Source organism: Xenopus laevis, chromosome 8L (assembly GCF_017654675.1).
Source record: "Xenopus laevis strain J_2021 chromosome 8L, Xenopus_laevis_v10.1, whole genome shotgun sequence".
In the NCBI taxonomy this organism is placed as follows: domain Eukaryota; kingdom Metazoa; phylum Chordata; class Amphibia; order Anura; family Pipidae; genus Xenopus; species Xenopus laevis.
Genome location: NC_054385.1, coordinates 25,988,388 through 26,010,063, shown reverse-complemented (window position 1 = coordinate 26,010,063; position 21,676 = coordinate 25,988,388). Strand labels below are relative to the sequence as shown.

Here is a 21,676-nt window from a genome sequence, read left to right as displayed (position 1 = left end):
CTTTGCCTAAAGTGCATAAAAACTTGCAATCTCCCCCAGGGCGGCCCATAGTAGCCGGGGTTAACTCCATATTATCCCCTTTATCGATATTTTTGGATAAAGTACTGGCACCCTTTGTGTCTTTGGGGCAGTCATATGTTAAGGACACTTCCCATTTTTTGAGATCAATACAGAACTTAGATCTAGAAGAAGAGAGGATAATACTGGCAGCCTTAGACGTAAGTAGCTTGTACACCTCCATCCCCCACGAGTTGGGCATGGCGGCGGTCCATTCTGTGCTGGAGAAATCAGAGTATGATATTATACAAATTAACTTCTTTATGGAGCTTCTATCTGTTGTCTTACATAAGAATTATTTCTTGTTCCAGGATAAGTTTTATCTCCAGCTACAAGGGACCGCGATGGGATCCAACGTCGCTCCTACCTACGCCAACATCTTCATGAACCATTTTGAAGATACATATGTTTACATACATGAATTATTCGAGAGACATTGCCTGAAATGGTGGCGCTATATCGATGACTTGTTGGTAGTATGGAGGGGTGACGCTGGATCCCTGTTGGAGTTTAAATCATACTTGGATACATGTATCCCAACCATAAAATTCACATATACGTACAGTGAGGAGAGGGTCACATTTCTAGACACTACAGTGTACCGTAAAGGCAGACAGTTACATACTGATTTGTATGTCAAGTCGACTGACAAGAACAACCTATTACGGTTTGATAGCTCGCATCCGAGGGCTAACATTTCCTCTCTCCCCAGGTCACAACTATTACGCGTCAAACGAATAGTTTCAGAGGAGGCAAATCTCACTGAACGCCTGACTGAGATGACAACCAAATTTACACAGAGGGGGTACCCGAATGCAATGCTTAACCAGGAAATAGCAAGGGTTAGAGAGCTTCACCGAGATTCCATTATACAGGAAAAGGTGCCAGAGGTGTCGCAAAAAAGACGTATACCGTTTGTGCATACTTATCACCCGAGTACACGTAAGATACATCAAATTATTTACAAACACTGGCCATTACTGCAAAAAGCCTATCCCGATATTTTGGAATTTAAAGGGGGACAGACTGGTTAAGGCAGATTTAGGTACCACTCGGACCAACCCACAGAGGACTTTAGCACCTTTGAGAAATGGCATGTACCCTTGTGGTAGATGTAATCAGTGTTCTAGTGTCATACGCACAAATGCCTTTACACATCCCCACACAGGGCGGAAATTCGAGATACAAGACCATTATACTTGTGACACTGAGTACGTGGTTTATATGCTGAAATGTCCCTGTGGGTTGGCCTACATAGGGGAGACCATTCAACCCATACGTGACAGGATAAGCCAGCACAAATCAACTATTAGAAAGGAGGTATTGAAATTACCGGTTCCGGCGCACTTCCATGCAGCACGACATTCGGTAGCAACCTTGAGGTTTCTTGTGCTGGAGTCTGTTGCCCCCCCATGTCGGGGGGGCAACAGACTCCAGCAACTCCAGAAAAGGGAGAAGTTTTGGATCCATACACTACAAACACTACATCCAAAGGGACTCAATAGAGAATATGATCTATATGCCTTTATATGAGGATGATACAATTATTGAATGAGAAGGGGTAACTTTGGGACTGATCAATATTACATATCCTATTAGTTACATTGTTTCGTTAGTCTGAGTGAAAACTAATATATGATGTTGTTGAATTGTTTCTATTTTCTTGATGCATAACCTGATGTTTATAAGAATTATGCCAGTAATGTTTAATTATACTTATTCTAGGTGATACCATGTGATACCATGGGGTTGTGCTTAATTATTCTGCATGTGTATGTGGCCGGAACTTATGCCTATGACCCTTTATAAGATGTGATGTCATTGTAATCATTTATGCTTGATAAAGAAGCGGGAGCTTCGAAACGTTGCAATTTCTTGCTTGGTAAAAATCTTTTTTGTTCCATTAAGCAAGTGGTGTGGACTTTTTTGTTTCATATATAATTTGTCCTATTTTGGACTAAGTCACGGACGGGTCTGCACTCCACTCCATTTTGTACAAATATATATATATATATATATATATATATATATATATATATATATATATATATATATATATATATATATATATATATATATATATATATATATATATATATATAGTGAATAAAGTACCCCCTCTTGTAAAATATAAGGATATTATAAGTTACCGAAGAGTTTCATGACCATATAAAAACACGAGGCCGAAGGCCGAGTGTTTTTATACAGGTCATGGAACTCCAAGGTAACTTCTAATATCCTCATATTTTGCAACAGGGGGTACTTTATTTATTATAATACACAAGTTTCAGTGAGTCATGTGACAGAAATGACATCAGAACTCACCGTTTATAACTGATGACATCAGAACTCACCGTTTATAAGGATATAATTTACAGGATATTCATGGCTTTTGTGTATTATATACATATATACACACATACACACATACCCACATTCACACATACAGCTATAGAGCTATATAGATATATATTTACAGAGAGAGCACTGAAGGATGGCGTGCTTCCATCATATGCCCAGGTGCAAGGTAAATTTTCATACAATCTCCAAGAAGACCAGCAACACCGGGACTTTTGTGCAAAAATTAAGGTTATATTTTATTGAGCTTAAAAACAGCCAACCACACCCCACATTTCATCAGGTATAAATAGCCCATGATAACCAACCAATTAAGGAATGAAATCACCATATTAAAGTGATTTAGTGCATTATAAATTACATTAGAAAGTGCTAGCCATTAAGGTGATTAGGATACAGCATAATGTTGCTCTTAAATTATCCTGTATAAGAATTACATACTTTAAAAGTGCATGGTGCAATAAATATAAAGTTAAAAACATATTTTATCCAAAAAAGCATATCAGTTATCTCCTAGCTCTCTAGCTCATCATTTGGGGGGCCCCCGTCTGAGCTGAGCTGCCTATCAGTTGACCTCTATATTACAGCAGTCATATAATCACCATTACTATTAACTCAAACAAAATATATCCTTAACATAGGAACATAATTATCCAATTTGATGTTCAGACACGCAGCAGGCTTTCGGGGTATACACATGATGTATTATGTATTCCCATTAGTATACCATATCATTTATGTATTCCCATTAGTATATCATATAATTTAACGTGAAGGCAAAAAACAATTAAATTGTAAAGCGCTATTTAGACCCCTAGGGGATACATAGTCCAATTCAAATGTCCAAAAAGCTTCTTGTTAAAGTAGCCTGCAATCGTTATTTCCCCCTTTAGGGGGGTCCGGAATACAATCAATTGGGCATTGTATGTAGTGGTAAAATGCACTACTTCCTCCTTACCGCTACTCATCTCCTTCTGGTTCACATTACCTTTTAATACCTCAATACAATTAAGGGACCTAGCCCAATGTTTAACCTCACTTATAAATTTCATCGGGTAACCCCATTTTTAAGAAACCGTGCAGCCATTTTAACCAAGGCAATCCACCTCTCCTGTTTATTGCTTGTAATCCTTACTGCTGGTAACATTTGGGATCTGGGGAACGAATCCAGGAGATGTTTTGGATGGCTGCTACTGTGGTGAAGTAAGGTATTCCTATCTGTAGGTTTCTGGTAAACCTTAGTCTGCAATCTATTTAATGATGGATCCTTATGTATCAACACATCCAGAAATTGAATAGAGTTTTCATCATAGTGTAAAGTAAGTGAGGGGACTTTGTTCAGATCATCCACAAAACTTAGTAACTCCTTTTCTGACCCAAACCACAGAAAGAATAGGTCATCTATGTAACGTCTATAATATCCTCCATATTTACGAAACAGTGGATGGCCCAAAATGTGCTGTACCTTATACTCTTATTTAAACGTATTGGCATAGGAAGGGGTTACATTAGAGCCCATGGCGGCCCCCCAGGAGTTGAAGGAAGAATTGATTTTCAAATTTGAAATAGTTTTTATTTAATATAAATGGTCATTAGATCCCTGGTGGCTGCTATACCCGCCTCATGGGGTATGCAGGTATACATACTATGGGCATCCATAGTCGCCAAAATAAAAAGATAGGTTGTTGAAATCACACTATCTATAACATGTAAAATATAGACAATACCCGCACTCCTTCACATGCGTTTTTTTGCCGGGTGCTAGGTCAAATGTAGTTATATATGAAAATTGGCAGAAAGGACCAGCACTCCGTGTTCCAAAAGAATTCAACGGTTTATTCAAAACTCACAGTGTCTCTAACGTTTCGACCCTCTTTGGGGTCTTTATCCTTGATAAAGACCCCAAAGAGGGTCGAAACGTTGGAGACACTGTGAGTTTTTGAATAAACCGTTGAATTCTTTTGGAACACGGAGTGCTGGTCCTTTCTGCCAATTTTCATATATATATATATATATATATATATATATATATATATATATATATATATATATATATATATATATATATATATATTTATATATATATATATATATATATATATTTATATATATATATATTTATATATATATATTTATATATATATATTATTTATATATATATATATAGTCTATTCACATTACTTGCACTCGCAGAATTTATATATAGACAAAAAAAGGCAAAAATAATGGAAAAAGTGCAAGGCTTATTTAAGCTTTTTATTTTATTTTTTGCTAGTAATGTGAATAGACTGTTTGAAGAATTTTTTTACTGCAGCACCCAGATAGTTGACTAACTTCATGGTGTGCAGCCTGTACCTGCCATTTTTATATATATATATATATATATATAATGTCAGTACAGTGAGCGCACTCTTTCCGGATTTAAAATGTAGAGGGTGGTGTGTTGGTCAAATCTTCATAATACATCTTAGTAAATGGACCCGCACTCCTTCATTTTGGTGAAATAAATCGATCTCCGAGATGAATTTGTGAATAAAACACATCGATTTATTTCACCAAAATGAAGGAGTGTGGGTCCAGACCATATAAAAACACAAGGCCGAGTGTTTTTATACAGGTCATGGAACTCCGAGGTAACTTCTAATATCCTCATATTTTGCAACTGGGGGTACTTTATTTATTGTAATAAACAAGTTTGTGAGTCATGTGATGAATGACATCAGAACTCACCATTTATAAGGATATAATTTACAAGCTATTCATGGCTTTTGTGTAATATATATATTTATTTTTCATGATTTTATCGAGACTTTTCCCAAACTGAATTTTTCTTTCGAGTTATTTTATTTTGGTTTCTGTGGTAATTAATTGGATTCCTGTTTTTGGTGCCATGTTTTGCACAGGGTTTTCTTGCACAAGTTCTTAAGGGTTTCCACACTCTTGTTCATTTTTTTGTCCCTGAGGAAGATCCCTATGATGTGATCGTAACGTTGGAATTTCTTTTGTTTGTCTTTTAAAATCAGTTACTCTAAGTGAGCCTGTTGCGTGTGGTATTTTTCTGCTATTTTTTTAGTGATTCAATTTATTTTTCATAAACTTAATTTGACAGTAGGCTTCAATAGTATTAGGGGGGCTATTTATTAAAGGTTGAGTTTGTAAGATTGAGGTTTTTTTTATTGCCACAAATTCAAATATTTAGAGATTTATTCAGCCCCAAAGCAGCAAAAATTCAGAATCCAAAAATTCTCCATTTCAAACCTGTCGAGGTCCTGTAGAAGTCAGTGGCAGATGTCCCTTTTCAAATTTGAAAATATTGTAGTTTTTTGTTTTGTGTTTTGTACGATAATCCAAAAATGTGGGGTTTTCAGGCAATAACTCAAAAAAATCAAGTGATTTGGGAGTCAAATCCGATTTTTTTTTTTCGAGGTTTTATCGAAGCTTTTCCCAAAACCTAATTTTTTTGAGTTCTTTTGTTAATGAATAGGAAAAATTGTGGATGGGAGTTTGGTCTTCTTTGTTTTATTCAAATTATGAGAAAAATTGGATTTTTAGTAGATAAACTTGTGCTCTCTTGAGTGATGTGTGTGTGCAGTTGGCAAAGGTCTGTGGGCTGAGAAGATATGTTCTTGTGTTGAGCATGCAAAAAGCCTGACAACCCATTTATCAGATCCCACCAAGTTCTCAAACAGACACTTTTCCAAACAGAGGAACACAAAAGGAATAAGGAAACTTATTGTCAGCTGTTTTTTTTTTTTTTCTTCATCTTCCTTATTTTATTTTTTATTCACTTAGGAATATGCCTCAACAGTTAGGAGGGTGGTCCAGTCTGGGAGTATAAATACAAAAGACAGACTTTCTATTGAGTTACATCGTAAGTATCATAACCGTGTACTTCATGAAGTTGTGAAAGATTCAGTGATCCACATATAGCAGAAATTATCGGGTAGATAAAGCCTACAGGACAATGCTTAAAGGACCAATATCACCTGTATGTGGCATATAAGAGTTTTCTCTGCATTTACATTTAATGTACTGGTACTTTACATTGGCAGAAATTCTGTACTGTGGGTGTAGGAGAAATGCAAGTAACTTGCCCATCAGAAACACTGCCCAAAAAAATTAGCCAAGAGCCTATTGCACAAACATTTCCACTTGTGAAGTGCATTCTGTAAAGATTTACTTAGCTTATGAGTTTAGAAAGGCTATAGTTTAGCCTTCCTCCATAATCAGACCAATTATTGAATCACAACATACCTGTGTTTATTTTTTTGATTTACAATCAAACCTTTATTGGATCTGGTAGTTCATGCCACACATTAATTACAGAATTAGCTGAGCAAGCTATTTTGTATGTTATGTTCTTTACAGTAGTTAAGTTAGGAACTGTATTAGAAGAAAGAGCACCATATCTGAACTTGATAATTATAACTGTGTAAAGGGTGCTCAGGAGGAGTCTTTACCCTGTAGCATAACGTTAAAGTTTGAAGTGACTGCTAATTATTTTTTGGTTATAGATCAAAAAAGTGTTTTTGGAAAGGTGCAACTAAGTGGACTTACTCCTCTTTTTAGTGTAACTTACTTTGTAGCATTGATCTGTTCCAGCTGACGGACGTCATGGAATTGTACGTGTTGACCGTGTCCCACTAGCTGCAAAACTAGTTGATGTTCCCTGCACAGTGGAGTGTTTAAAGACTATCGACAAAAAGACTTTCTACAAGACTGCTGACATCTGTCAGGTATTTGCTGCCTTGTTTTTGCCTGTACCTCAAAGTAATAAAGTAGGTGCCGTTCTTCCGGCTGAGTAGTGAAAAGAGGTTACATGCTCACAACTACATGTACAAGGGAAAACTGTGCAGAAAAACAAATGGATACAATAAATCTCCCTGTTAATATATTCCATAATGCACAGGACATTTCTTTCATTACTCATGTAATTGCTTGAATGTGTTCTGTTTTTTTATTTATAGATGTTGGTATGTACTCTTGATGGAGACCTCTATCCACCTCTTGAGGAGCCAACTGGGACTACTGACCCAAAAGCCAGCAAGAAGAAGGACAGGGACAGAGAGAAAAAATTTATTTGGAACCATGGAAGTAAGTCTGTCTGTTTTTTTTTTTTTTTTCCTTAGTTTAGGGGGGTTTGTTCCTCCCACACTCCCTCTGCACGCAGCGCGCAAACAATGTTTTCCTCTCATGTTATTTCAGTCACGCCACCTCTGAAGAATGTGCGAAAAAGACGCTTCAGGAAAACTGCAAAGAAGAAGGTGCTTCTGTATTTCTATCATGGTGCATAGAGGGAAACCCTCTCTTTTCTTTGAGTTGCAGATTGTAATGTGCCGTTTCTTCACCCTTCTCTACCCTTTAGACTTTCGTCTTTACTTTTCCTACCATTTCCATTTTGCTAGATATTTCTTAATTATCCCCGATCTTTGTTTATCCTTTTTAGTATATTGAATCCCCAGACGTGGAGAAGGAGGTGAAACGGCTTTTGAGCACAGATGCTGAGGCAGTTAGTGTGCGTATCCTTTTCTAAAAGCTTGTTGCCACTCGGCAGGAAACGTGGTGACTGCTTTGTGATGAAATAAACATTTTTGTGCTGGATTGAAAGACTTTAGCGAGGAGACGTACCTGAATATTGAAAATATTCTCTTTCCTTGACTGGCCACCATTAGGATGGGAAGTGATTGCTGAAGATGAATCAAAAGAAGTCGAGAATCTGTCTGGGTTGGATGGATCCCCAGGGATGTCTGGAATCAAACAGGGCCGTGGTTCTTCAGGTACCAAAAATAACATTCTCTTTCAGTTTATAAATGTAGATCTTTTATGTCTCGTTCAAACTAATAATGAGAAACTGTAGATACTTAATGTATGTGGGGTGCAAGCTGCCCTTGATATGATACATATGATACTGACTATGTAAGTACACATTTCAGCATTACACAGATGATGTTCCAAGCTTGTTTAGTGTTTGCAGGCTGCATTATCTCCATCCATCTATCGCCCCCCCAGTCTTAGTTTCCAAGAAAGAAATTACATGTTTGTAATATCTGTATCAAACACAGGTATTCCCCTTTTCTATGCATAATTCAGTACAGATGCTTTACAGTTGTGCCTTTTAGTTCTTATTTTCCTCTATTTTCCGCCATTACTGGTTTGTGTCTCTTTCTACCATCTATCTCCCTGTAACAGCTCTGATACTCTTTCCTTTCTGTGGTGTCTCAAAGCTCCTCCTGCCTTACTCCATCTCTAATTCACACTGCTATGCAGTGCTGGTTTTATCTCACTTTCTGCATGCACCTTGATTTTCTTGTGTTAAACGTAGCCTTGACATGGTCCTTCACCTTTAACATTCCATAGCTCTTTTTCTCTTGCCTTTTTCTGTTTTGCTCCACATTCTTCTGCAGACATGCATTAAATAAGATATTGTATAACCTATTCCTTTGTATTTAGCAAACTAAAAAAAAAATATTTTTATTCGTTCCATTTAATTCCATTAAAAATGTAAAACTCTTAACTTGTTTACACATGTCCCTTCCCTTCCACAACATGTCTCTCTCTTTCCAGCAGTGGAGAGGGAAGAATTGCGTCAGATATTTAATGATATTAGTAGTAGCAGTGATGGAGAAGAGGGAGAACGCCAGGAAGAAGAAGATCTTAATATCATGGAGACTGAGGAGGAGCAGAGGGCAGGACAGGATGGTCAAAAAGGAGGCACTAACCAGATTGGTAAGAGTCCACCTGAGCACAAGTTTTATATAGTTAATGAAATATTTTAGCCGAGGAAGAATCCAGAACTTATGGGGAAATGGTAATCCCTTCTATTATTGATATCCAATTTCTTTATCAGTTCTGGAGATGCAGAAACAGTTGGAAAATTTACAGAAGAAACTGAGGGAGACACAAGAACGAAGAAAGCGACAAGAAGAGCTTATAATGAAGGTTGAAAATCTAGCATTGAAGGTAATGCATGATTGCAGTACTTGCCTTTTAAGCTGCATTTGATTCAGTACACATCTCATAAATGCTTGGCTAAGATAATTTTGTGTTTAGCAATATGTATGTGTTTGTGTGACATATTGTAGGCATGTCAGATAGAGCAGGTTCGGGGGTTTCTATTCATGTAAGAATTATGTTGTGAAAATCACTCTCCCCACCATATGGGAACCAGGGCATAAAGGTTTGCTCCATGTGCAGGAGATATGGGCACAGTCACTGTTCAGGTACATGCGAAATAGAAGGAAATAGGTTCTCTCACTCATTGGCTCTTTACAATGATATTTTAATTTGTGTTTATGAAAGTTTGCTCATCTTTATTCTGATATACCATATACAGTCAAATGTCGCTGAACATAGTCTCTTAGAATATTAATGGTAGTAATCATTATATAAAAAGGAAAAAAAATTACAACAGCTTAAAAAAGGTAAATGTGATGTTGCCATATTGCAAGAAACTCATCTTAATGAATCTGATAACAATACCCTGCTTAGAGAATGGGCTGGAGTTGTGGCTTTTTCCCTGGCTATAAATAAAAAAGGTGGGGTAGCAATTTTATTCCATCGGAATTTAAATGCCCAAATTTTATCAGACTATAAAGAAGAGGCATTTTATTTTGGTTTATGCTCCCAATCACACTAAAGAATTGTTTTTGTTGACCTTAGACATAGAATCTCTACAATCCCTCAATCAAAATTATTTTAGGAGACCACTTCAATGAGACTCATTTGTGGTCTTTGGACAGATCAGATTCTAATAGGGCCAACGCAGGGAAAAAATCCAATTGGATTAATGAGTTACTTAACTCCTCTGGTCTGACTGACATCTGAAGACTATTACACCCAACTGAAAAGGATCTTACACATTTCTCCCCCCCCCCAACATATGGTGGGGACCAGAATTGATTATACCTTGGTTTCAAATAATATTGTGGATAAAACAATCTCTGTTGATATTGGTCCTATTGATCACACAGCTGTGATTGCTAAAATTGCACCTCTAAAGATTTCAGGGATTATGTGTCATGGTCTTTCCAGATTACGTTAACAGATCAACCTTAGTTTTCAAAGATGCTTCTAGAGAGATGGTATTAATTTGTAAAATCAAGATGAGCACTCAACAAAGAGATTGCTACATAAAACTAAAACATCTTCCCTCTCCAGCAAACAGTCAGAAATATAAAGAAGTATCTAAATCCTTAAAGAATTGGATAACTTTAAGAGACTCTATCCTTGCTCAATGTTCTAAGGCCAAACTGTCTAATTTTAGCAATAAAGCTAATAATGTATTTGTGAATCTTACTAGGTGTTAGAATAAGAAGTCCTCATTGATTAAGGTTAAGGACAAACAAGGTTCCCTAACTAATAACCCATCTAAGCTGGTTCAAATTTTTAAGGATTTTTATGAGTTGTTATACTCTTCATCAAAGTCAACCCCCATGGAAAGTATAGCTTTTTTTAAAAACAATAAATACACCCCAACTTTGTGCAGAACAGTCTCTATAGAGGAAGTTTCTTCCACCATTAACAACCTGAAAAAGAAAAAAGCTAGTGGTCCAGATGGTCTTCCCCCAACTTTCTATAAGATCTTAAAAGAAAATAATTGCCCTTTCATTACCAATTTGTTTAATGACATTTTATTATAATATTATATTATTATAAATAAAAGTATACTCCCAACCAGTTCTCTCTCTAGCTTAATCAAGCTAGAGAGAGAACTGGTTAGGAATATACTTTTATTTAATAATACCCATAGAGATCCCTCTCTCCCTCATCCTCATAAAGGATGTTCTGAATTAAAAATATTAGATCCAGGGGGCGTGGCCTACGCGTGTATGTGACCAGATGCGTCTAACAGTAGCCCCTGCTCCAGTGCCAGCCAAAGAAAGGAGAACCAGAGACCCTTAAGATGAAAAAGAAACTATATGAAGACTCGCTGGGTATGACACAGCGCAGAGTGAAGCAGCAGCCGCTCCAACTTACAGCCTTCTACGGATCCCAACCGAAAGCACAGCTCCTGGACGGCACCCAAGATGGCGCCCTGATCTCCATCCAGAGAATCCGCTCCAGCGCGCAGTGACACAGACGTGGAACGACAGGCAGATAAGTACACTAAAGTGGGGAAAGCTATAACAGAAGCTAACATCAAACTTCTTCTTTCACAATTAAGAGAAGATATAACACTAAGCAGACACTAAGAACTCTCTAAAAGATCTAAGGTCGGAGCTACATGCAATCGCAGATCATACTGATCACTTAGAAACAAAATGGAGGAGGTAGTCTCTGAACATAATACAATGTCGGACAAGGTAAACTCCCAAGAGGTACTTATCGATGCCTTACGACACAAAATTGCTTACTTAGAGGATCGCTCTAGAGGAAACAATATAAGACTAAGGGAGATACCGGAGGAAATCTTGCAACCACAGTTAACCCAGTATGTGCAAGAGCTTATACTGATGGCCTTACTGGAAACTCCGGCTGACCAACTTATTATTGATAGAATCCACAGAATCCCAAAAACAGCTCCAAGCAATGCACCAAGAGATGTAATCCTCAGAATACACTTTTTCCACATTAAGGAAGATCATATGAGACAAAATAAAGCTCTCGCGCAGCCATTTGAGAAAGTCCAAGTATATGCATCGCATCGATGTTGGCAAAAAGTCGTGAATTAGCAACAATAACCCAGGCATTGCGGTCATGCAACATACTGTACAAGTGGGGGTACCCAACATAACTAATAGTCCAAAGTGAAGGCTCCACAAAAATTATTACATCAGTAACAGAAGGCAAAAAAGCTTTAGCTGAATGGAATATCCCACTAGAAACTACAAAAAAATGCACATTACCCAGGAATGGAATACTACAACAACCTGAACTGTCTATTTTAATGATCTGCACTGTGCCTGGTTTAAAAAGTTACATTGCTTCTGGTGCTGGAGCAGGATGAATGTTACCTAAGCAATCTGTTTTCACACACCACACCCCCCCCCCGTGCACCCCACCTGTCTCCCCCACCAACATGGGGAACGGGAAAAACCTGAATGTAAGGTTTTACTGTATATATGTTGCATTTCTCTTTTGTATTTATTTATTTTTTCTACTACTTTTCTTGCTTCCCCCCTCCCTACCGCCACCCACCCAAATGAGACTAGCAATGAATGTTTTATACGGTTATATCTTGATGCCTTCCGCAGGGACCACCCAGATGTACGCAGCACAAACAAAACGGGTAAAATGGTACTAAAATGTATGTCAATAAATGCTAAGCGACTGAATACCCCACGCAAAAGATTGTTAGCTTTAGTGGAATGTAAATGCCATAATGCTGACCTTGTATGGTACAAGAAAGTAATTTCTGGGACCAAATGCAACTAAAGAATAAGCATTATAAAAGGGTAGCAGCTGCCACAAAAAAAAGGGTAGCAATAATTGCAAAACAAAACTTAAATGTTACAAGCGTACAACATCTGGCTGATCCAAAAGGCATGTGCCTGATTGTAATATGTGCAATTAACCAGAAGCAATACATATGAATTTATGATAAATTTAACCTGGTTAGTATCCGGAGTGTATAAATTTCTCAGACAAGTACTAGTTTAACGAACAACTCTCCAAAAAAGGTGTTGTCATCATAGGGGGTGACTTTAACAACATCCTAGACCCAGAAGCAGGTGGAACACCATGAGCCTCTTCCCTATCCAAACATGTAGTAAAAAGGTAATTTAGAACTCAAAACAATTTACTAAATTGCTTGCACAGTATAATTTATACACACAGACATTACATTCCATCAATCATAGTGCAATTACAACCACTACCTGGACAGATCATTACAAGAAACACACCAATTTTCAACGCGTCCCCCTTGTGACTGAACAATTCTCTTCTCCATAATCCTACGACTGTAGACCAGATTACCTCAGAAATTGAGAAATTCTTCTCGGTCAATGACACGCTAGACACATCGGAGACTACTCTCTGGTGTGCACACAAAGCAGTCATAAGGGGCCACTTCATTAGTATAGCCACCCATAAAGGAAAACTAGCAAAATCAAAACAGAAACAGCTACTACTACAAATTAATACATTAGAGAAGGAAACCATATCGCACCTTCACCCACCATACAAAAACATACTCAAAGAGGAAATAAATCTATTAATTCTACAAAGATGTCAAAACCAATTGAGTAAATTAAAAGGTATTACTTATGCCATAGGAAATAAGGCAACAGCAGCACTGAAAAAACAACTAGTCCAACAAAAGCTAACTCAACGAATATAACGAATATGTGTAGCCCGCTCTAATCCCCAAACTACGTAAAACTCATTAAGTATTCGCTCGGAACCATAAATCCCCGAGCATTACGATTTAAGCTGCAAAATAAAGTAGAACTGCAGCTCACCTAATGGGGGTAATGACCTGGGTGAAACCTTCGGACACAATCCGTGCAAAATATGTAATGTAGATAAAATCAGCTTTGTATCGCGCTCACCAAGTTCGGTGAATGGCTCGGGTGCCGTGTCCCGAACCCGTAGCTTGAGGTGAATTCACAACCAGAAAAAATAAACATGCACTCCTGGAGCCAGCCGATGAGGTAAAAAAACAAAGTTTATTCCATACTGCTAAAAGTTACACATCCTAACGCATTTCTTATCCAACGATACATAATCATAGGTACAAATGTGAAAAAACCGTTACAAGTATTTAAACAGGTTAAAAGGATATGACGTTAGGGTTAGCCCTACGTAGGGTTTAACCATAAGTTTCCTATAAAAAACCCTTTTAGCAGTTGTGGAACATCACCTGCAATGCATTTGAGGAGCTTAAGAAGAAACAATAATCGATATAAATATAAATTCAATTAAGCTTTAAATTTAAGTTCAAATCTGTTATAATATTATTTAGGTATCGATTTTAAAACCCGCAACAATTTTACAAAATACCAACAGTGTGTACTTATAAAGATGTATCTCAACATACAGTGTTTATACATAATAGTTAAATAAATGAAAATTACTTGAAACTTTAAATAATTCATAAACAACTGAATGTGCACCAAGTGCTAAACTACAAAATGTATTTATGCAATTGTAAATATATTAAATCCAAATTAATTAATCAATTAAAATTAAATTACATTTATAATTTAATCCATTTGTAATTAATGAAATGTTTTTCCCTTAACTGTGGGTTGGAGTATTAATACTCTAGATCATAACCATTGATTATTTCTGCAATGCAGAGGTTGTGCCCACCATTTAAAAGCTAACTTAAAATGAATGATGGAGCCTAAATGATCTTATAGTTCTATAAACGGTCAACTACAGTGACTTGTCACCCTTCTAGGTTTACGGTGTTACGGAACCATGTAGCCTAATATAGGTATTGAGAGAGACAGAACAATTGGTTTATATATTATTATAACGCGTTAGGATGTATAACTTTTAGCAGTATGGAATAAACTTAGTTTTTTACTTCATCGGCTGGCTCCAGGAGTGAGTGTTCGTTTTTTCTGGTTGTGAATTTAACTCGACGTATAGACAAGATTCAAACACACACTGGGGAAGCAAAAATAAATCCACAAGACAATACATTTGCCTAATTTTATAGTGAACTGTATAATTTGAAAGATGACCCATCTGCTTGCATACAGAGGTAATAGAATCTTTTCTAGATAAAGTAGAAATGCCAAATCTCAGGCCCCAATAATGGATGAAGAAGTCCAAACCACAATCAGATCCTTACCCCTCAACAAAGCTCCCGGGCCAGACCGGTACACAAACAAATATTACAACATTTTTAGCTCCCAGCTCATTCCACATCTGACCAAAGCTTTAAATTATGCAGCGGTCACTGGAGTATTTCTGAAGGAAATGTTACTGTCATACATAACAACAACAATTCCAAAACCCGGAAAAGATCGAACCAAATGCCCCAATTACCGCTCCATATCTCTCCTTAATGGAGATCTAAAAATCTACGCAACTATATTAGCTAAACGACTAAAACCTCTCCTACCAATACTAATAAATAACGACCAAACAGGGTCCGCCAACTGTATAACACCAGGAAACGTATTACTCTTATCCATATACTTCAACGCCAGAAAGCCTCTTTTGGCATCTGACACAGAGAAGGCATTTGACCGAGTAAATTGGTCCTATCTAAAAATGACATTGGAAAAATTTGCTAACCCCCCCCCCCTTTATATCTGCGAAACTAGCCCTTTACTCAATTCCAACGGCCCAAGTAAATGTAAAGGCTTCTTATCTCAACCATTCAACCTAACAAATGGGACGAGACAGGGTTGTCCGATGTCATCCCTTATCTACATCCTTAGCATAGAACCATTAGCCCAGATGATACAGCAATCCATGCTCATTAAAGGTTTAGAGGTGGGATACCAGGAACATAAAATATTATTTGCAGACGATGTAGCACTTTTTCTTACTGATCCAACCGTTCCAGCAAACACCAAGGTACTCCCACTCCCTGAATCATCCATAACTAGCAATAAAACTGCTTTACAGATGGTATATGACACTGGACAATGCCAAGGAAGAAATGGTTCTCCAGTTCATATTTGGTGGTCATGTCCACTAGCACAGAACTTTTGGTCGCAAGCACAACTAATCATTGAATCCCTTACAAACCTAAAGATCCAGCTTAATCCAGTACTGGCATTGCTTGGAGTGCTAACCATACAACAAGAAAAATCTTAGGCAAATTATTTTTCAAGTGCTAATTGCTAGCAGATCGCTACTAGCAAGGAATTGGAAGAACTCTATCCTACCCAATAAAAAAGAAATCTTGGAAGAGATACACCGGATACAGCTATATGAGAGTATTTTCACAAATCTCAAATGAAAGAAACAAACCCAAGAGAAGACCAAAACGGACAGGTAACAGGAAACCACAAACATTCTCAGACTAGCTAGTCTTTCCCAAAACCCCTACTCTATCCCCCATCTTCTCCCTCCTTCTTCTATTTTCTTACTACTCTATATAATAACATATAAAAAAATTTAATTAAAAAAATATATCTAAATATATTGTGTATATATATATATATATAAGGTTGTGAGGTATATAGATGGAAACAAAACAATGTCCATGGATTTAAGAATCTACAGGTCTAGGTACACTCTCTCTCTGTTCAAAACATGGTGGGTAAAGTTACTGCTTATATGCCTTTTCTTGGTTATTATGGATGGGTAGGTTTAGGCATGCTCTCTCTATGTACTGAAGAAAAGCACATTTACGTGTGTGTGGTACACTGAAGCTGTTCAGTTAAGGAGCTGGCTATGCAGTATCTCACAATTTTTTTTTAAATTTTAGACTCGCTTGCAAGCTGTACTGGATGAGTTTAGGCAGCAGGAGGAGAGAGAAAAGCAGCAGGTGAGTATTCTGTGACCCATTCTGTGAATGCCATGACAGTTAAAACACTTTTCTCTAGTCGGCCCTCCTGTCAGTGCAGACGTATGGGTTATGTTCTGGTTCACCTCTGGAGGCAGGACAGAAGAATTGGTCTCTTGTCCCCTCACTCTAGATATATAGGCTGGCTCCACCTCTGTTTGCCAGTGAAGGAGAGAAACCTCTCTTCTGTTTTATTTCTTCCATTTTTATCTTTTTTTAAAGATTCATCAAATACTGGATGACACAAATGGAGGCATACAGTGCTGTCTCCCAACAAAAATTAACACTCCCTCCTTGCTGGCAGATTGTAGTAAGTGGAGTGGCAGCCATTAACCCTGAATGCAAATCCAAAAATCTAATTTATTAACCCAGTTTCAGCTGACAAGCATGATGAACTTAAAAGGGGTTAAAGAATTTTGGGCCAGGTATGCTGAACTACCTATAGCCCAACACTTGTATAAACGCTGTCTTAACAGGGAAGAGGTATGCTGTGCTACCTATACTCGCACAAAAGGCCACAATATCAAGACAGGCATGCAGTGCTGCCATAATACGACAGGCTTAAGAGGCTTAAAGTGGGCAAGTATGCTGCAACATTTTGGAAAAGGGCGATGCTACATGTTCCTGCCGTTCGCATTTTTGCGCAAATAGTTTGGCGCGTCTGTGCATTGCGTAATGACGTCACTTTGCAACGTAAATTCCATTCCACTACGGACCGGGTACATAGAGAGAGCTATTTTCTAGTCGGTGTGTGACTGGGCGCGAAAAATGTGTGGTTTTCAACGCTCAACTCTAACAGAGCGGCTACAGTAAGGAGCAACTTTATTTCCATGCCAACAGGCCATACTGGGGTGCAGCCATTGGTCATTATATATCATAATGGAGAGATCTGATTCTCTAAGAGAATTACAGGAGGACATTCCGGCAACTAGATCTGTAAAGAAATCCGTAAAAAGACCTGAGAAGGGGCAGAAATGTAAGAAGTGTAAACATTCATTAATAAAGTCAGAATCCACATACTGTTCTGAGTGCAAAAAATATAGAACCACCAATACTATCTCCTCAGGATAATAGAGCTGACACTAATTCTGTGCTGCTAGAGCCAAGGGACAGCGAGGAACTTCTATTCTACTCCTACACGAGGTAATGCTATAGACACAACGCTCCCGCCACAAATACCACCTCAACTAGGGGATTTCTTAGTGGATACAAACCACATTTCAAACTCCAACCCTCAGCCATAAGCACAAGGCACAGGAGTCTCCACTTGATTGAGGAAGAGCCATCATTTAACAATGAGATTAATTCAGTCCATGATTCAGAACTTCAGGTTTCAGTTGAAAGTGCCTCAGAAACACACAGTAGGGCTCATTTATCAACACTGGGCAAATTTGCCCATGGGCAGTTACCTATAGCAACCAATCAGTGATTAGCTTTTTTAAGGCCAGCTGCAAGCAGAACAATGAATGCAGTAATTTGCCATGGGTTACTGCCCATAGGAAAATTTTCCCATTGTTGATAAATGACCCCCAGTGACTCAATGAACAAGCCACATTTGCAAAACCAGACATCTATAGGAAACTCCTCAAAAAGATGATGGAGACATTAGAGTTAATGGATGAGACCGTTGTAGTCTAAAGTAGACAAGGTGCTAGGAGTACATCAAAAGAAGGCTAGGTCATTTCCAATGTTTAGCTCAGTCACTAAGACTATTGGCACAGAATGGCTACAGCCAGATCGCTGGTGTATATTGACCAAACGATTTTATGATCTAGTGCCTGAGGAATAGAGTAACGTATGGGATAAGCCACCTAGGGTGGACTCCGTTACTGCTAGGCTTTCAAAAATAAACTATGCTGCCAACAGAAGAAGCAGCTTTCAGGGACCCTATCGGTTAAAAAGTTAGTCATCACTAAAAAGAATGTACACACAAACGGCAGCAATTCTACGTCTGGCAGTGGTAAGCTTAGCCCACACAGCAAAATGCTGGGCACAGGAAATGGGTGACAACCCACCAACCTCAGCACAAGAACTGGCTGGAGATATCAATATATTAAATACTGCTCTCTCTTTCCTAGCAGACTCTGCTGCCAGTCAAACTCTCTCTAATGCAAAGGCTACAGCCAATTCAGTGGTAGCCAGACGAGCACTCTAGCTACGAAACTGGTCAGGTAACACAGCATCAAAGAATAGACTGTTAGGACTATGCTACACAGGAGGGCCAGATCTTAAACAGATTATCTCTGATGTCACCGGAGGAAAGAGTACCATCCTTCCACCAGGAAAAAAGGGACTGACATGGTCCACACCGAACTGCTATGTCCGTTCCTTTCACTGAACCACTTTTTGTAACACCAGTACAGCGCAGAGTTCAATGCACAATAGACAACAGTGGCAGCAACCACTGCAAAACCCACTTAGCATGACAACCCTCAACACAATTAGCCCAAAGTGGGAGGTCGACTATCAAAATCCTTTTCCTGCGGGGACGCACACATTATGGACAATTGGATTCTTAAAATAATTTGACACGGCTACAGAATGCACTTCACACTTCCACCAAGATGTTTTGTTCCATCATCAGTACCTCCACACAGATAAAATGCCCTACAACAAGCAGTATCATCTCTGTGGTAAGCGGGGCTAATTACCCCGGTCCCAGAACATCAAAAGTTGGTTCTACTCCAACATTTTCCTTGTATCAAAGAAAGAGGTATGTTTCGACCAGTGTTAATCCTAAAATTGCTAAGCAAATTTATCTGCAACTAGTTAAAGATGGAGTCAATCAGGTCAGCAATAGCATTACTGGAACCTGAATGCTTCATGACAGCCACCTCCAGGATGCATACCTCCACATTCCTATACATCCAAGCTCACAGGCATTCCTAAGGTTTGCACTCAGTGGCTGTGCCCTTTAGACTTTGCACGGCACCACAAGTGTTCACAAAGATCTTGGCACCAATGCCGTACCTGGACGACCACCTACTCAAATCGACTTCACTGCAACAAGCAACCAGAGCCACCACAACAACATTAGCTCCCTGCACCCTTCTCAGCAGATATGCTTTTTTGGGTTACTGGTCAACTCCAGACTCCAGACAGTACATCTAACGGAGGACAAGATCAAGACAATATTTCTCTGTACAATGTGCATCCTCGGGGAAAACCCAAGTAACGGCAAAGGACGATCTACAACTTCTTGGGTTTATGGTAGTAGCTTAAGAGGCGATTCCCTTCTTCAGATTTCACGTGAAACCACTACAACTCAATTTTCTTCAGTGCTGGAACATTAGTATGTAATTTTATTATGGGTGAAAGGACTCTTTCTTTCTTCTATATACTATGTTCCATACTTTTGTCTCTTGACCTTCCTTCCTACTTGCTGTCTCCTAACCACCTCACCAAGCTTTGCAACAGAACTGGGAAACTGAGGTGGAGCCAGCCTATATATCCTGAGGGAAGGGCCAAGGGGCCAATTCTTCTGTCTTGCCTCCAGAGGTGAACCTGGACATAACCCATAAGTCTGCACTGACCGTTTAGGCCTACTAGAAAATTATTTTCCGTGAGTATAAAATCCTTTTTTCCATTGTTTATGGTTTTGCAGTATGGCTCTGTGCAGTAATAAAGCACATGCAAAATCACACCACCGATAAAAGATTATGAATTTTGGGACTACTGCAAAGGGATTTGAGGCTGTTTTTATTTCTGTCACTTTTCTGTACACCCAGGATAATCTATTTCTTTCCTTACCAGCTGACATCACTACAGGAGCAGCTCGAGGCTCTGATAGAGAAGTGAGAAGTTTTCATGTGGTTTCCATGGAATTTGTAACTTGCCCACCATGCTCTAGATGTACAGCATAGAGGGGGATTCTGCCTTTTAATAAGTCTGTCTAAAATATCAGTTTTTGTGCTGAAAAGTATATATACACAGGACGATTGTTGACTTCGGGCCATTCGAAGGTAACTGCATGAGGATGTTACGCTGCAATTGTGTGTGCTGTGACTAAATGGTTGCTGTACATTACAGAAATAGGCCAGATAAGCATAAAAATGTTACATGTATGATTTCTTACTGTAATGTTCATGGGGCAAGCATTATGACCCCAGCATTTACAGTTTAACTTATTTAGAATCTTGCCTGCTGTTCATTTCCAGTACAATATTTCAGATTCTGAACTCAGATGCTCAAATTAAGAGAACAGAGTGAGCCCAAAACACTGATGAATGGCTTGTTAACAGCATTAGTGTTAAGAAGAATATTGACAGCTACAGATGAACTCTAAATGATTTTTTAACACTTTTAAATGTGTCACCCCACCTACTATTCCATCCAAATAAAATCTTTTGATTGTTACCCTTCATTTTGTGACTGGCTTCTTTCTGGTGATACCCCTTTTGTCATCCGCCTACTTGCTAATGAAACGATGGGCAGGTCTCATGGGTTTAATTTGCAGGGAAACTGTGTAGTTGTCATAACTTCTGTAGAAGCCCAAAGCAACCACAGCCTTTTAGCAGTAAATATCTGTGTCTCCAAAGATGCCCCAGTAGCTCCCCATCTTCTTTTCTGTTGATTCACTGCATATGCTCTGTTCTGCTATCACGGAGCTTAGGAACTGCCACAAAATATACAGTACACATAGAATATAAATGTTACACTATAAGGCTGATTAGGAATTCATATAATTACTACATGGCAGCACAGAAACCAGTACAACTAGCATCAGAATTTAATAATCCGCCTTGTAGCATAAGCTTACATTACAGACGACCCCTAAAGCTGGCCATAGACGCAAAGATCTGATCATACGAATTGAGGATTCCTACAATTTTCGGACCGTGTGTG

General features: G+C 38.4%; 1 protein-coding gene across 6 annotated transcripts in view; it reads left to right on the top strand.

The window, feature by feature from the left end:
* taf7.L (TATA-box binding protein associated factor 7 L homeolog) overlaps positions 1–21,194 on the top strand; it is a 29,319-nt gene extending 8,125 nt beyond the window's left edge. For 4 of the 6 annotated variants that reach the window (XM_018228973.2, XM_018228975.2, XM_018228974.2 and 1 more), the window contains 10 exons: positions 6,208–6,286; positions 7,018–7,151; positions 7,383–7,509; positions 7,621–7,679; positions 7,862–7,934; positions 8,088–8,192; positions 8,980–9,141; positions 9,263–9,375; positions 16,754–16,813; positions 20,585–21,187. In XM_018228973.2, the coding sequence (XP_018084462.1) occupies positions 6,208–6,286; positions 7,018–7,151; positions 7,383–7,509; positions 7,621–7,679; positions 7,862–7,934; positions 8,088–8,192; positions 8,980–9,141; positions 9,263–9,375; positions 16,754–16,813; positions 20,585–20,629 (957 nt within the window). In that variant the 3' untranslated portion in view covers positions 20,630–21,187. Of the gene's footprint in view, positions 1–6,207; positions 6,287–7,017; positions 7,152–7,382; positions 7,510–7,620; positions 7,680–7,861; positions 7,935–8,087; positions 8,193–8,979; positions 9,142–9,262; positions 9,376–16,753; positions 16,814–20,584 lie in introns of all 6 variants that reach the window. The other 2 variants (NM_001093162.1, XM_018228976.2) reach the window with 2 other exon arrangements.
* The last annotated feature ends 482 nt before the right edge of the window (positions 21,195–21,676 follow it).